Source organism: Saccopteryx leptura, chromosome 6 (assembly GCF_036850995.1).
Source record: "Saccopteryx leptura isolate mSacLep1 chromosome 6, mSacLep1_pri_phased_curated, whole genome shotgun sequence".
Taxonomy (NCBI): domain Eukaryota; kingdom Metazoa; phylum Chordata; class Mammalia; order Chiroptera; family Emballonuridae; genus Saccopteryx; species Saccopteryx leptura.
Genome location: NC_089508.1, coordinates 12,285,340 through 12,302,235, shown reverse-complemented (window position 1 = coordinate 12,302,235; position 16,896 = coordinate 12,285,340). Strand labels below are relative to the sequence as shown.

Below are 16,896 nucleotides of genomic sequence, written 5' to 3'. Positions count from 1 at the left end.
CACACCGAAATAAGTTTATCCATCGGTAGATTTTTTTCTTTAGCGAACTCAGTGAAAGACTTGAATAAATCCTCCCCTCTTGTTGTCTCTTTCATAGGCAAAATAGCAAGACTTTCCTCATGTAGTGTGTCACCAACAACATACCTTGCAATCACGCTGAACTGGGATAAATGGCTTACGTCTGTTGACTCATCCAAAGTGAGAGAAAAGAATGGTGCTGCATTTATGTCCTTCACTTGTGTTGCTTCAATTTGATTTGCCATCATGATGGTATGATTGTGAACAGTTCCTGCCGACAGAGGCATGTCTTTTATTTGATTATCTTGTCTTTATCCAAAAAGTCATCAAAAAGTTCACTGGCAACATCAAGCATGAATGTTTTGGCATACTCCCCATCTGTGAATGGCTTTCCGTTTCTCACAATTGCTAAAGCACCAGCAAAGCTAGCTGAATTCCAGTCATCTTGTTGGGTCCAAACACGGAGTTGCTGCTGACTAGCTTGGATTTTGTACAGTAGCTCTTGACATGCTTTCTTCCTGCTGTCCCCCGCTGGATATTTCGATGCAAATGTAGTATGGCGTGTATCGAAGTGCCGCTTTATATTTGACTGTTTCATCGATGCAATTTTATCATTGCATATTAGACACACTGCAGAACCTGCTCTCTCCACAAAGGCAAATTCCTCTGTCCATTCCTGCTGAAAAGTACGATACTCCTCATCTTTTTTTCTTTTAGCCATCTTCTTCGTCAAAAGGGTTTCTGCAATTAGCTAGCTGACTACTTGATTAAAAGGAAGGAAGTTTACTTCCTGACCTCACAATAACTCCATAACCAGTGTACCTTACGCATTATCCAATAAAATTTGGTGTTGTCCTGGAGGACAGCTGTGATTGGCTCCAGCCACCCTCAACCATGAACATGAGTGGTAGGAAATGAATGGATTGTAGTATATGAGAATGTTTTATATTTTTAATGTTATTATTTTTTTATTAAAGATTTGTCTGCGAGCCAGATGCAGCCATCAAAAGAGCCACATCTGGCTCGCGAGCCATAGGTTCCCGACCCCTGGGATAGAGCGTCTATCTGGGACACTGAGAACCCATGTTCAAAACCCTGAGGTTGCCAGCTTGAAGCTCAAGGTCGCTGGCTTGAGCAAGGGGTCACTGGCTCGGCTGTAGCCCCGTGGACAAGGCATGAATGAGAAAGCAATCAATGAACAACTAAGGTGCCACAACTAAGAATTGATGCTTCTCATCTCTCCCTTCCTGCCTGTCTCTCTCACGCTAATAAAAAAAAGAAAAAAAAAAAAATGTTCCCTACAGACTTTCTTTCTTTCCAGGCACCCCTACTCTCCTCCCATCAGAAATTCTAAATATTTCTCCAGAAAAACTGAACACTAATTCAAACCACAATTTGAAATCAGAACTGTATTTATATGGGCAGGCAAAAATATGATTATTCAAAATGGGTTTTTAGCCAAATACAATATCCCTGTGAAATAATCTAACATGCCAAAAAAATACTTTGGAAGTTAAGAGAGCAAGAGAAGGCAGTGGGTACACTTTAAAGTTGAGCAATAAGGCAACTGAGATGTAGTCTAGTTTAAGGGGAGAGTTATCCTGAAGCTATGGCATCCTGAAACACGCCCTCTCAGAGCCTCTTCTGTCTAATACTTAGAGATGGCACCACGATCTTCATCACTTGATTTAAAATTAAGATTGAACATAAAATATAATTATAACAGATTAGCACATCATAATTTTACATTTTATCTGTGATTAGTAACATTGCACTATAATACTGTTTTCAGAGAACATCGTAAAATTAAGTCACACTCCTTACAAAGTCATTTGGCTATTTCATGACTAAGCTCTCTTGGACTAGACTCAAGTCAGTTTTAATGGTCACCTGACTAAGACAAGAATGGTGATTGGAGAAGTACATGAGAGTCAGAAGACCTGCATGGGAATTATGACCTGTCACAGACTTGGCTATGAAGCATGGTCTGTCACCCACACCACACTCTGCTGCCTATTTGGTAAAATGAGCATGCTTATCTCAGGGGATTTTTAGAGTGTCTGAGTGATTACATGTGACTTTTCTAAACAGGAAAGTGCTATAAAAAGCATTAGTACTCATTCATCTGGTTTCTTAAAATATTATCTTTCAATCTTCCCCAATCAATATCAATAATATGTATCACTTTGGGTAATGTTAACATTGATAATTTTCCCTCCATTTTGCCTTGTCATCTTTACCAACCAAGACAAAGGAATCAGAGGAAAGAAGAAAAATGTTAGAAAGATGACTCCATTTACAGAATTTAAGTAAATAAACTGGGTCTTGTGTCTTACTTGCTCTGGCTACCTAAAAAATAAATTTAAATCTAATACATTAAATCTGAGATAAGAAAATTTAGCTTCTTCATTTAATTAAATATAATCAAATCAAAAGCTAGAAATCAGGTGGTCTTTTATGAAAGAATTTCAACTTATACAAGATCACTTTCATTGTAACAAATAATATTTTTAAAGGCATCTTATATTTACTTACATTTGAAATTATGACATATTTGATTTGTCTTTTAACTCAATTCTTTCAACCATATCAGACACAGAATTTAGAGTACATGGTGAATACTTTCTTGTTCCATAATTATAATTATTACTAGATCAGAATCAGTGATTAAACTGAAATAGCAATTTTGGGGTCTATAGGATTATTTGTACGGTTAGAGTTACTATGTGCATCTGAAAGAGATTAATATAAATTTTGATGTAACTAGATCAAATTTCTTTCTCTCCAGCTATTTCCCTCAACCTTGTAGTATGAATTCTGGTATTTTGTATTGCATTTTCTATATATAAAAATTTTTTTTTGATGTGAGTCAAATTATATATTTAATTTTTAAATGTTCACATAGCTCAGCCATCCCCAAAAAGGCAACTTTGCCAGTGAAAAGCAGTCATTATAACTTTGCACTTACTGAGTATCATCACCACTGCGGAAAATACACTAACAACAGAAGGCTTTATAAGCTGCAGACTAGACTCTCACCCATTTCTGAACGTTCCCTGTCGCAAGTCAGGACAGAGTAAATCTGGCCCCCAAAGGGTTGTGCTCAGCCCATACAAGGTTTTTTTTTTGTTTTTGTTTTTGGGTTTTTTGTTTTTTTTTTTCATTTTTCTGAAGCTGGAAACGGAGAGACAGTCAGACAGACTCCCGCATGCACCCGACCGGGATCCACCCGGCACGCCCACCATGGGGCGACGCTCTGCTCACCAGGGGGCGATGCTCTGCCCATCCTGGGCATCGCCATGTTGCGACCAGAGCCACTCTAGCGCCTGAGGCAGAGGCCACAGAGCCATTCCCAGCGCCCGGGCCATCTTTGCTCCAATGGAGCCTTGGCTGCGGGAGGGGAAGAGAGAGACAGAGAGGAAAGCGCGGTGGAGGGGTGGAGAAGCAAATGGGCGCTTCTCCTGTGTGCCCTGGCTGGGAATCGAACCCAGGTCCTCCGCACGCTAGGCCGACGCTCTACCGCTGAGCCAACCGGCCAGGGCCCATACAAGGTTTTTAGAAAAACTTGAAATAGGGTCACATTTAAAAATTGGAATATTTCACATAAAAGTCTACACTTCCAGTGTCTCTTGAAAGAGTGGAGGACGTGGCGACCCTGGCCCACATTCCTGAACAGCAGTAACTGGGCGGAGCAGAGAACCCGCCGCCCCAGAAGAAACTCTCCAAGTCACCAGTCTCTACTCAGTCCTACTGGCTTTTTTGTAATTTAATGCCCCGGTTTACAGTTTGGTTTGTGATCCATACTTACACTATTTCTTCATATAACACCCACTTCTGCCCTGGCCGGTTGGCTCAGCGGTAGAGCGTCGGCCTAGCGTGCGGAGGACCCAGGTTCGATTCCCGGCCAGGGCACAAAGGAGAAGCGCCCATTTGCTTCTCCACCCCTCCGCCGCGCTTTCCTCTCTGTCTCTCTCTTCCCCTCCCGCAGCCAGGGCTCCATTGGAGCAAAGATGGCCCGGGCGCTGGGGATGGCTCTTTGGCCTCTGCCTCAGGCGCTGGAGTGGCTCTGGTCGCAACATGGTGACGCCCAGGATGGGCAGAGCATCGCCCCCTGGTGGGCAGAGCTTCGCCCCTGGTGGGCGTGCCGGGTGGATCCCGGTCGGGCGCATGCGGGAGTCTGTCTGACTGTCTCTCCCTGTTTCCAGATTCAGAAAAAATGAAAGAAAAACAAAAACAAAAAAAAAAAAACACCCACTTCCATCTCCATCCACTCAGCACTCCCCCCCCCCCCCTTTGGTCATTACTAGTTCACCCGATCTTCAGACACCTATGTAACATAGTGTCAGGTGAATTCCTCCTTCTGTCTAGAATGTTCTTCCTCAACTCGCTGCCTACTTAGCTATACCTATTCATCATTCACGTGAGGTCAAGTATACTAGCCGCCTCTGCCCTTCCACGCCATCACTACCAAGTAGAATGGACTGCCCCTTCCAACTGAAACAACCCGCTGCACGTATGGGATCAGACGTGTCTTCTCCTCGGTGCCTGACTGGAAACCTTCTGAAGGCAGGGAGCTTGCCTCTATCTTTGTCTCTCAAGTGCCCCTTTTAGTGCTTGGTACACAACAGCAAACTGAAGTTTTGATAAATAAATGAAAGAGTAACCGATTTTTCTCTGAGAGGGGAGACTATCTAGGAAGAACAGAACACACGAATAAATGACTTATGTTCTGAATTACTCATCCATATGAGAGAAAATACACAAATATATTAATTCAAACATTCTCATCTCTATATAATTTGCTTTTTCCTTTATACTTAGAAGAATTAATAAAACACACATGTAAAAATAAAGCCATTAAGTTGAAGAGGGCTTAATTATTTATCTAACTGATATAAACCTTTTTTCTTAACTAAAATTTTGGCATTGTGTAGTATACCCAGATGTTTATATCGTCACAAATAATTTTTTTAACCATTTATGGCAATTCAGAAAACTGCATCTGGTATTTCTTATATGTTTCCTCTAAAATCACCACTTCTGCCAAAAACATCTATAAAGAAATCCCTCAAAAGGTTTGGGTAACAAAGCGTCTGGGAATGTATTTGGCCTATGTTCAACAGGACATTATATGTTTTCTTGTATAAATCATGTCCTGGAAAACGGAATGTCTTTATTTAAAGTAAAAACTCGACCTCCAGCACCAAATAGTAGTTCCATAAAAAATATTTTAAACTTCTTTTATATTTGTCGTTTTAAACCTGTTTTTATACTTCAGACGACAGTAGGTTTACTAGGTCTCACTTTTATGTTCGTCTAGATTTTCTTTAAAAAACACTCTAAGGAAATTTTCCATTCTCAACTCATAGAAGACTTTTTTAAAGCACTCACCAAACCTTCCTTAAAAAAAAATTCAGTTATGGGGCCCTTTTAGAAATGGGGATAAACTAGCAGACTGAAAGGTTTTCTCAATGCTAAAATTTAAACTTGTATTGTTTACGAAAACTCATTTTTCTTTGTGTTACAAATTTACCACTCTTTTGAATAAGAGTTATCAAAACAAAAACTCTTTGTACTTTCCATTTCAATCTTATCCATCATCTTCATTTAAGCAGGAATTTATCTTAAGGATGGCAAAAAACAAGAAGTAAAAGGAAGAAAATGTCAAATCTAGCCATAATTATAGCAAGACGACACATCTTTTAAAGTGGTTTGGCTGTAGTCTAGGTTTCCATAGATAAGTGTTTTCCCATGAATGACAATTCCATAGAAATCATGAATTCTGATCAACTCAGAATAGTTAATGAAAGACACTATTCTATTTCATAGAAAAATCAATAAAAACATAGAATGACATCTGAAATAAAGTCTTTGGAACTACATTGAAAAAGAATACTTTCATGTAAAGAGTTGTAAGAATAATTTCTAAAAATAAGGAAAGCGGTAATTCTTCTACCAGCCAACATTATCTATTAAAATACAGCACCAATATCGTCTTAGGGTTGTCTGTCATTGTTACTTTCTGTTAGGAGATAGGGGCCGTAGAGAGAGAGAGCAGTTCTTACATTTTCAGAGTGAAAGCCCTGAAATGACTGGTGTAGGGCTCTGCTCCAGTTCCCCCGCCCATGGAACCCTCCTGCCCCTCGATGGGGCTCTTGAGGAATTAAATAGGAACGCACTGTCTTATGAACACTAGTGCGCACCACTGCCTTCAATTATGAACCTACGGTGGGTCTATGCTGTGTTACTTCCCTGAAAAAGGGATGCGATCTAGTACCTCACACATCATTGAAAATGAAGCCAAGTAGTTGGTTCTCATCAAGTGTTTAATGCCTGATAAAGCATCTTAATATTTTCACAGAGCATGTAAATGCCCCGAGCTCAGAAGCAGTTACATGTACGTAGCACTAATAATTGTACATTCTAAGAATGATTGAAATCTTCAACAATTCACTGTTTAAATATTGACGTTATATGCAATAGCTCCCTTTTCACGTTTACCAGACTGAATCATCTCATTTCTGGTAGCAATGAAATAATCAGCATTTTGAATAAAATATCACTTTTAAAAATGAGTTTCCTAATATTGTTTAAATGTTGAAACTGCATATCAACTAATCATCAGTCTACAGATGCTTAGAAATAAAACAATACTTTGCCTCCACGATTCAAGTCTCTTGTGCACTTTCTTGCAACAAAAGCCAATCTGTCCTTTTCAAAATTGTTTCTACTGGCAAATATTTTTGCTGTCTGGCCAAGTTTTGTGTTAAAAATAAAGTACAGTATTACAACATCAATCAACATTTAAAGTACTTAATGATCGACGAAAGAAAATATACAATGATCCTTTTGAAACAACCAAGCCAATCAAAGTTTTATTTATATATCAAATCAAGAGAGTAGCTTTGAGAAAATAAAATCACATTTGTGTTTAGCGATATAAAAGCCCTATCAAGCACTTAGGTAAGGAAAGAAGACAGATGGTTAAGAAGAGTCTGGATGGCAAGAACAGCTTAGAGACCTACAGGCCGTCTCTGCTCCCTTCCTGTCTCGCAGCCCTGGCCCCCTGCCGCCCTTTCACACCAGCTGTAGAAGCACAAGCAGGGCTTTTTCTGCAGCGAATGCTGACTCCACAAAGTAAGTCCCCAGTCACTGTACATTTACAATGGGCAGTAACTGTAATTTTTAACATGAATAGGGACCTAGGCCACCTGAGCCTTGTCATTTATAATCAAAATCTGAAAATACTCTATGACTACTGGGGGTTTAAATGGGTGCCTGAACGAGTACTAAGTACTGCAGAGACTCCAATATTTATTAACTACAATAAGTCACAGAATTTACTGCTTCCCATTATCTAATGGGAAAGACTCAGGCAGGTCTCTAAAAGGGCCAATGGCCTCAGATATCCTAACAGCATGACAGACAATGCTGTGTTGTCCCAGACCAAGGAGCTGGTTAGGAACACTGCTTCTCCATCTCCATTAGTTCCGCCCTACCCTACTACAGTGACAGAGATTCTCTGATAATTCCCGGGGAGCCCAGGGTGCCCCCCGGGGTGTTCGCATCCTCTGGAGAGCACCGTAGCTGCACTGGCTTCCAACCTAGCCAGACTGGTTTCCCAGTAAACCACCTCAACATGGAGGGCACATCAGAGTGGGCACTGTCCTTCCTCAGAGACGACGGAGAAACTCAGAACAAATATAAGTGGACTACAAAGAGCCAATTTCCTGTCAGGAAGAAATACAGAAACGTGGAAAGGACGTGAACTTTGGTCAAGGGTCAAGATCAGAGCTCAAATTTCAGTGTCTTTAACTTATAAAATGGAACTAATGCCACCTACTTAAGAGTTGCTTGTAAAGAGCAAATAAGACTAAAGTATACAGTAAATGTGCTATTAAATGTCCAGGGTACTCAGTATGTCACTGTTTCTTTGCTGCCTATTTCCAGGCCCTCTAAGAGATTTAGAATTCCCAGAGCAGCCAAGTCTCACAAAGTAAACAGGACTTTCTGTTGGCCAGCAATTTGCTTCAGAATCAAGTAATCTTGAGGAAAACTACCTCACATGATCTACCTTAGTATTTTTTGCATTTCTAAAACGTCCTCTCGCCTATCTTGTGCTGGACAGGAGCAACTTCCTTGGCTTGCCCTTTGGTGTCCACATTGCAGAGTGCTTGTCTGCTTGCCTCCTTAGCGTCCAAGTCACTGTTTCTACTGTCTGAGAGTATCTCTGCTCTGCCTTCTCCTTCTATTTTTGCCTATTTCTAATTTATTTTAGATGGTATGTTTTTTTAAGTGAGAGGAGGGGAGACCAGAGTTAAATTAAATGAGAACCTGCCATTTTTGTCACATGTTAGATTCAACAAAGCATTCATGAACCATCTGCTTATCTGAGACCCAACTGATGATCCTAAACACAGGTCTCAACTTAGGGAATTGACAGGGCTCTTGAGAAATCTTACAAGCATCAAAAAACACATGAGTAGCCTTTAGGTAAAGCATCATCTATAATCATAAAAAGCTAGCTATGTCCAGACATTCATTACATAAAAAGTTACTTTTATCTGACAATATTGCACTCGAACACACAGAATGGCTTCAGGTAGGATGAACATAGACTGATTAGGGAGAAATTGTAAACATAAAAGATCAAGTCAGTCCTATCAATCCCCTTGATGATCACAGGGTGACAGCCAACACAAGTGGACTGCCTCAATATCAAGGAAAACTACTGGAGAGCCAGGGCCAATTTATGACTCTGGTTTCACTAGGATCATATTCAGACGGAAGTAAACTGGTGATGGGAGCTGGAAAGGGAAGTCACCCACCAATGGAAGACGTGCTCACTCAACTGTACCAATGCACGGGGGAAAGACTGCATTTGATGCCACAGCAGTGATGTAGAAAGAAAAAAAACCTACTTTGTTTTTTCAGTTGTTCAATTTGTTCTTCCTTTATGTCTAATTGTTCAGTGAGTCTTGATGCTGAATCCAAAGCAGCATTAGCTTCATCCAAACGCTCCTGAGGAAGAAAAGTTCATTAAAAAGCAGCATGTGAAACTACGTCACAAACTATGGGTCTAGAAGACATTTTAGAGTCAATCGACCCTTTCTGCTTCAGCTGATGACCTTGGGTACAGAGTCAAAGATAGAAATCATACTTCACAACACAATACTGTCTTTTCAGAGGAATTGGAAAAAGAGGCTACTACAAAAGATAACATGATGACAAAGTAAAAAAAAGGTGATAATAGAGAATAAAAGTTTAAAAAGCAGATAAAATATGTCAAGAAAGATAGCAACAAATGTTCTTTTTAATTTTTGTAAGCATGCTGGGTATAAAGTGATGTTTCATTATTATTTTTTATTTCCCTAACTACTCGTGAACTTGCGATCTTTTCACGCTTGCAGGACAGCTAGATGTACTCCTCTGTGAAAACCTCTTTGCATACCTTGCCCATTTTTCTATGGAGCTGTCTTTCTCTGGTCAGTCTGTAAGAGCACCTTGTATAGTAGGTAAGACTTTTGTCATCCATGCTACAAATACTACTTGCCAGGTCTGCCACTTGTCTATTGACTTCATCTCTTCTGCCATGTAAAAGTGTGCAAACTGTATACAAACATGTTCTACTTTGTTTTTACAACTTTTTGAGTTTTAGTGTTGGTTTGGCTAATCCAAGGCCCTGGACTATATACAGGTAGTTTTCTATATTTTCTTTAAAAAATTTATTTTTAAGAATATCCACATCTTTAAAATAATGTTTCTCAGTGGGACTGATTTTAGCATTCTTGGCTCCAACCACCAAATGTCAGAAGATCCCCGCAGTCACTGTAATATCCAAAGATAACCCCAGATTTCCAGTACCACTCCCAGCTGAGCATCCCTTCTTTAATACAGCCAGGGCCTATTCTGATAATTAGTAAGCAAGTCCTTCCCCACTGTTGTTCCTTCGCACAATTTTCTTGGCTATTCTAGAGTATTCATTCATGTAGATTTCAGTCAAGTTTTACCATCTTGAATCAGAATATGATACCTTTTTTGAAGTGTAATCTTGTGTAGACTATATCCTGTTATTCAATCAAACATAATTTAGTTGTTGCTGTGAAGGTACTTTATAAATACAAGCAGAGCCTCTAATCAGTTTAATTTAAGAAAGCACATTATCCTGGATAATCAAGGTGGGCCTGACTGTCCATCGAAAGTCCTTGAAAGCAGGCCTGAGGCTTCCCCCAGAAAAGAGAAGAATTCCTTCCGTGGACAGCAACTTTTGGCCCCTGCCCAACCTGCTGGTGATGTTCCTTCCTGACCACCTATGGACAACAGCTCTGGCCCATGCCTGTGGGTTTCAGCCTGCCTATTTTGTGATTTTCCCATTCTGACTTCCAGGCCTATAACTGCTTAGCCAGGCCCCACAATCATACTGCCAATTTTGTGTAACAAATCTCATAGGTGTGTATCCAACTATATCATATATATCAATGTGCATGTGTATACATTTATATGTATACATATATATGCTCATACATAAAAAATTTAATATTCAAAATTCACAAAACTAAATTTAATGTAAAGGAAGTTTAAATTTTTGAATGCTATTTTTTAACCTCATGTCATTTATATATAAAAAATTAATAAAGCTTAAAACTACACTAAGACTTTTTCAAAAATTAACACTTAGATTTTGTTATTTTTTCTACTATTGTTATTTGGTTTTTAGTTCATCAATTCAGCTTTAATCTTCATTAATTCCCTTTTTAGTTTCTTCTGATTTATTTTATTCTTTTTCTAAATATATGTTACATTTTAAATTAAAAAAAAAATAAAGCCTAATTATAAAAGATCAGACTTCTACTCCAATGACAACAGACTAGATACTCTGGACTCAATGGAAACAACTAACAGTGTTGGATAAAATACCTTTTTAAATGTACTGATGAGCTGACCAGAAAGTAACCATAAATGGTCAATAAACATAAAAAAATGTGACCTCATTAGTAATCAGAAAAATGCAAACTAAAACCATAAGAAGATAGTGCTCCCCTATCACACTGGCAAAAAGTTAAAAATATTCTTATAATGCCTAGTGCTGCATTATAAGATGTAGGAACAAGAACTCTTATGCACCACTGGTAGGAGTAAATTAGCACAACTGCTTTAGAAAACAATTTGCCATCACCTAATAAAGTTGAAATTGCTCATACATCCCGACTCAGCAATCGCAATCACACACCTGAAACTCCTCTACATGTGTACCAGGAGACAAAGAAGGGGTTCATCAGCAGTTTGAATAGCAAAAAATAAAAATGCCTTTCTCAATAAAATGGGTAAATAAATTGTATATTCATGTAATGAATAGAGCAGTAAAAATGAGTCATCTATTCATAAAACACATTGAAACTCAAGAAATTAATTCTAAGCAAAGAAACAAGACTAAGAAAAATTATCCAATGCATATATAGTTCAAAATCCCATTTACAGAGTTCAAAAATATGCAAAACCAAACAGTACAGTGTTTGAAGATATACATCTATGTGATTAAAACACAAAAAATATCAAGGGGGTGACAGACATGAAATTCTGGAACAGGTGGAACAGGTGATGGTAAGAAGGGGATGAGATGAGGAGGGTGCATAGAAACCTCAAGAAACAACATTCTGGGCCTGGGCGGTTGGCTCAGTGGTAGAGTATCAGCCCAGCATGTGGAAGTCCCGGATTCGATTCCTGGTCAGGGCACACAGAAGTGCCCATCTGCTTCTCCACCCCTCTCTTCCCCTCTCTCTCTCACGTGCTCTCTCTCTTTCCCCTCCCTTCTCACAGCCACAGCTCAAATAGTTCAAGCAATCTGGCCCGAGGCACTGAGGATGGTTCCACAGCCTCACCTCAAGTGCTGAAATAGCATGGTTGCTGAGCAATGGAGCAGTGGCCCCAGATGGGTAGAGCACTGCCCTATAGGGGGCTTGTCGGGTGGGTCTCGGTCAGGGTGCATGCAGGAGCCTGTCTCTGCCTCCCTCTCACCTACCTCTCAATTACTAAAAAAAAGAAAAAGAAAAAAAAATGCTATTTCTTATACTGGGTGGTCAATAATGTGGGTGTTTGATGTATTGCTATTCTTATATTTTAGACATATCTATTATTTTGCAACTACTCAATATTTAATAATTTCAAAACTCTACAGGAAATATGGCTTTACTTTTGGGAATATTAATGTGCCTAACAGCATATTTGCTACTAATGACAGGTAAACAAATGATCTTTTCCACCACAGTCTACTTACAACTTTAAAAAGTTTATCATAAATCTAAAAGCAAGTCACTTAGGTACTATATGCCTTCACTAGGGTTCACTTTATTTATATCATATATAATTTAGCATAACATATAAAAAGAAAAATATTTTAAAGAATTATGCTGCAAAATAAGATTAAACAGGCTAATATACATTATTTTAATCCATGTGAAATAAAGTACCCAGTATATTTTGTAGAAAAGAGAAAATGATAAAGTTAAAATTGTAGATTAATTTTTTTCTTCAGTGATTTCTAAAATACCTATCTGTGCCAAAAAAACTTACACTGTCCTACCTACTATCTCATTTGCTGTGTCAGTTCTAAAGTGTAAGTCCCATGGGGGAAACTTCATAGTTGTCCAGTCTTATGCCACAGAATGGGTACAGGTGGGCTAGCCACTCAAACACTATTTACTAACTTAACTATTGAGGAGATTATTTCCAAGGTGAAGATTCCACAATTGCTTCAGAAATAATAATATTTACATGGGAAATTACTTCAACCCACCTGTAATGATATCAGTTTTTCTTCCAGATTTTCTGCCTTTTTCTTCCATTCAGTGACCAGCTGTTTGTGCTTTTCCAGTTCAGCGGAATACATAGCTTTTTCCTCTGAAGAGGAAAACAGTTATAGTATTTTGCAATTGTGTGATGAAATTAAAAATTTAAACCACTCGAAATTTTAATAACTCAACCAAGACAGTCCATATGTCTCAACAGTTACCCACGCCGCAGTGGCGGCATCACCAGGGGTTAAGGTAAGGTCAGCTTCCGCGGCCTGGAGCTCTCCACCTGCCCATCTTGTAAACTCCTCTCCCTCTAGAGCTCCACTCAAGTATTTCCTCTGTGGCAAAGTCTTCCCTACGGCCTCAGGACCCTACGCTTCTGTGCTCAGGCTCACTCTAACCACACAGAGTAGATCTAGAGAAATCTCATAAAGTCATGATTTCAACCACCTGAGCAACCCTGAAGGTCTACGTACGGACAGACTCCCAGTCTCACCCTGAAGGTCTACGTACGGACAGACTCCCAGTCTCACCCTGAAGGTCTCCTTACGGACAGACTCCCAGTCTAACCCTGAAGGTCTCCTTACGGACAGACTCCCAGTCTACGTACGGACAGACTCCCAGTCTAACCCTGAAGGTCTCCTTACGGACAGACTCCCAGTCTCACCCTGAAGGTCTACGTACGGACAGACTCCCAGTCTCACCCTGAAGGTCTACGTACGGACAGACTCCCAGTCTCACCCTGAAGGTCTACGTACGGACAGACTCCCAGTCTCACCCTGAAGGTCTCCTTACGGACAGACTCCCAGTCTAACCCTGAAGGTCTACGTACGGACAGACTCCCAGTCTAACCCTGAAGGTCTCCTTACGGACAGACTCCCAGTCTAACCCTGAAGGTCTACGTACGGACAGACTCCCAGTCTAACCCTGAAGGTCTCCTTACGGACAGACTCCCAGTCTAACCCTGAAGGTCTACGTACGGACAGACTCCCAGTCTCACCCTGAAGGTCTACGTACGGACAGACTCCCAGTCTAACCCTGAAGGTCTCCTTACGGACAGACTCCCAGTCTAACCCTGAAGGTCTACGTACGGACAGACTCCCAGTCTCACCCTGAAGGTCTACGTACGGACAGACTCCCAGTCTAACCCTGAAGGTCTACGTACGGACAGACTCCCAGTCTCACCCTGAAGGTCTCCTTACGGACAGACTCCCAGTCTAACCCTGAAGGTCTACGTACGGACAGACTCCCAGTCTAACCCTGAAGGTCTCCTTACGGACAGACTCCCAGTCTAACCCTGAAGGTCTACGTACGGACAGACTCCCAGTCTCACCCTGAAGGTCTACGTACGGACAGACTCCCAGTCTCACCCTGAAGGTCTACGTACGGACAGACTCCCAGTCTCACCCTGAAGGTCTCCTTACGGACAGACTCCCAGTCTAACCCTGAAGGTCTACGTACGGACAGACTCCCAGTCTCACCCTGAAGGTCTACGTACGGACAGACTCCCAGTCTAACCCTGAAGGTCTCCTTACGGACAGACTCCCAGTCTAACCCTGAAGGTCTACGTACGGACAGACTCCCAGTCTCACCCTGAAGGTCTCCTTACGGACAGACTCCCAGTCTAACCCTGAAGGTCTACGTACGGACAGACTCCCAGTCTCACCCTGAAGGTCTACGTACGGACAGACTCCCAGTCTAACCCTGAAGGTCTACGTACGGACAGACTCCCAGTCTCACCCTGAAGGTCTACGTACGGACAGACTCCCAGTCTAACCCTGAAGGTCTACGTACAGACAGACTCCCAGTCTCACCCTGAAGGTCTACGTACGGACAGACTCCCAGTCTAACCCTGAAGGTCTACGTACGGACAGACTCCCAGTCTAACCCTGAAGGTCTACGTACGGACAGACTCCCAGTCTAACCCTGAAGGTCTACGTACGGACAGACTCCCAGTCTAACCCTGAAGGTCTACGTACGGACAGACTCCCAGTCTAACCCTGAAGGTCTACGTACGGACAGACTCCCAGTCTCACCCTGAAGGTCTACGTACGGACAGACTCCCAGTCTCACCCTGAAGGTCTACGTACGGACAGACTCCCAGTCTAACCCTGAAGGTCTACGTACGGACAGATCTCCAGTCTCACTTAGACACAAAGCTAACTCCTGCTGCTGCTTTAGCTGCATATCCTGAATCACCCACTTGCCCCTACAAGCAGTTAATCCGTTGCCAATAATTATGAATGTATGAATAAACAAATGGATGGGTGATCTAAAGGGGGTAAATCTGAGGGGTAGATGTGAGAAAGCACATTTGGCTATCAGGGTGAAACTGCTCTGGTTGCTGTCTCCCCTAAACTTGTTTCCCACCTGAACTAGAAAACAGTTACTTCAAAATGTAGATGAAGAGCTAAGAATAGGTTCATGAACATTTCAAAGGACAGCAGTTACTGATAATTAACTATTGGAAGTGGGTTCAACCGCCAACTGATACCTCAAAACCTAACCGTCTTTTCTACACGTGCCTCTCTCTTCCTTTGTCTCCCCCTCTTCACCCCACGATCACCCTTTCTATATCACTCTTTTCATTCCCCGACTTTAACTGGTCATATGATACTAAAACAAATTTTTAATAATTACTTTATTTAGTTTATGTTCTCTTGTCTTAATTGTAAAAGCAGTCTAAATTAACGTGTTGGTGGCTATTTCTCTTCCCTGCTAGGGGTGGGTAACCTTTCAAAGACATCCATACCCCCACGCCTCATCTAAAGCAGCGCTGAAATAAGCCGGAACTCCCAGGGACTGGGCAGAGTTTCCCTCACTGAGACCAGCCGGCCCACTTACCTTGTTGGAAATGCTCTAGCACCATCTGCAGGTTGGAGAGGGACAGCGCGTACTGCTTTACTTGTTCCCGAGCCATAGAAAGCTGCAGGGTACTTTCATCCCTTTGACTGGAGACTACATTCAATTGTTCCTGCAATGATTCCACCTGCAAATTGGCTTGATGGCTTTAAACAAAAAGAATAAAAGTCAAACTGCTTCTGTTTAGGTATTTTTAACAAGATGAAACATCTTCTCTATAATTTACTGGATTAAATGCAAATTAGATTTCACAGTATTTAGATAACTTTTAAAAGATGAAGTCACTTCCCTACTTTTTTTTTTATTGCAGTAAAGTATACATAATACTAAGCACTCCAATCATTGTTAAGCGTCGAGTTCTGTGGCACTAAGTGCATTCACCTTCTGCACAACCATCACCATCCATCTCCAGAACTCTTTTCATCTTCCCCAGTCAAAACACCACGCCCATTAAACAGTACCTCCCCTCGCCCCAGCCACCATCATTCCACATTCTGTCTCCATACATTTGATCTTCCCCACATTTTATTGCATTAAATTCAAGGCAGATTACAAAGAGACTTGGAGTGCCTCTGACCTTTGTTCTCTGTTTTTGTTAAACCAACTATCCTTTCCTTGAAAGTGACTCTGACTGGCAGTCGGTTTAAAGACAGCATTGGGCTAAACAAGAAATGTCACCATAAGAAAAACACACAAATATCCTGCAATTTTCATGTTTCTAGGCTAAAACTCTAAGATGTAATTTATCCAAAAATTGTAGTTGTAAGGGACCTTGGAAGTCATTCTGTCCAGCTTCCACTCAATAAGCAATGAATTCTGACACTCCTTGCTTTTAATATAAGAAATCATGGTGAAGGTTAGTCCACTGATTAACTGCTCTGATTACTGGTTAATTATCTTTTACCATCATCTTTCTACATACATTAAACAACTCCTACACTGCCCCAAAAGATAAATCAGAGTTCCCTAAGAGATTATATAGCACCTAACCAGGCTTATGTCATTGATATACTTCCTTAATATACAATTATTACATACACAACATTGCAATAGTCTTTCCTGGGTTTTTAATAACCAGTTAAATTTGGCCCTGGGCAGTTGGCTCAGTGGTAGAGTGTTGGCCCAGCATGTGGAAGTCCAAGGTTCGATTCCCAGTCAGGGCACACAGGAGAAGCACCCATCTGCTTCTTCATCCCTCCCCCTCACACTTCTCTCTCCCTTGCAG

General features: G+C 41.0%; 1 protein-coding gene across 1 annotated transcript in view; it reads right to left on the bottom strand.

Moving 5' to 3' along the window:
* TRIP11 (thyroid hormone receptor interactor 11) overlaps positions 1-16,896 on the bottom strand; it is an 85,091-nt gene that overhangs the window by 14,636 nt on the left and 53,559 nt on the right. The window contains exons 14-16 of the mRNA XM_066344016.1: positions 15,654-15,817; positions 12,812-12,915; positions 8,940-9,039 (exon numbers count right to left, since the gene is read on the bottom strand). Of these exons, the coding sequence (XP_066200113.1) occupies positions 8,940-9,039; positions 12,812-12,915; positions 15,654-15,817 (368 nt within the window). The remainder of the gene's footprint in view (positions 1-8,939; positions 9,040-12,811; positions 12,916-15,653; positions 15,818-16,896) is intronic.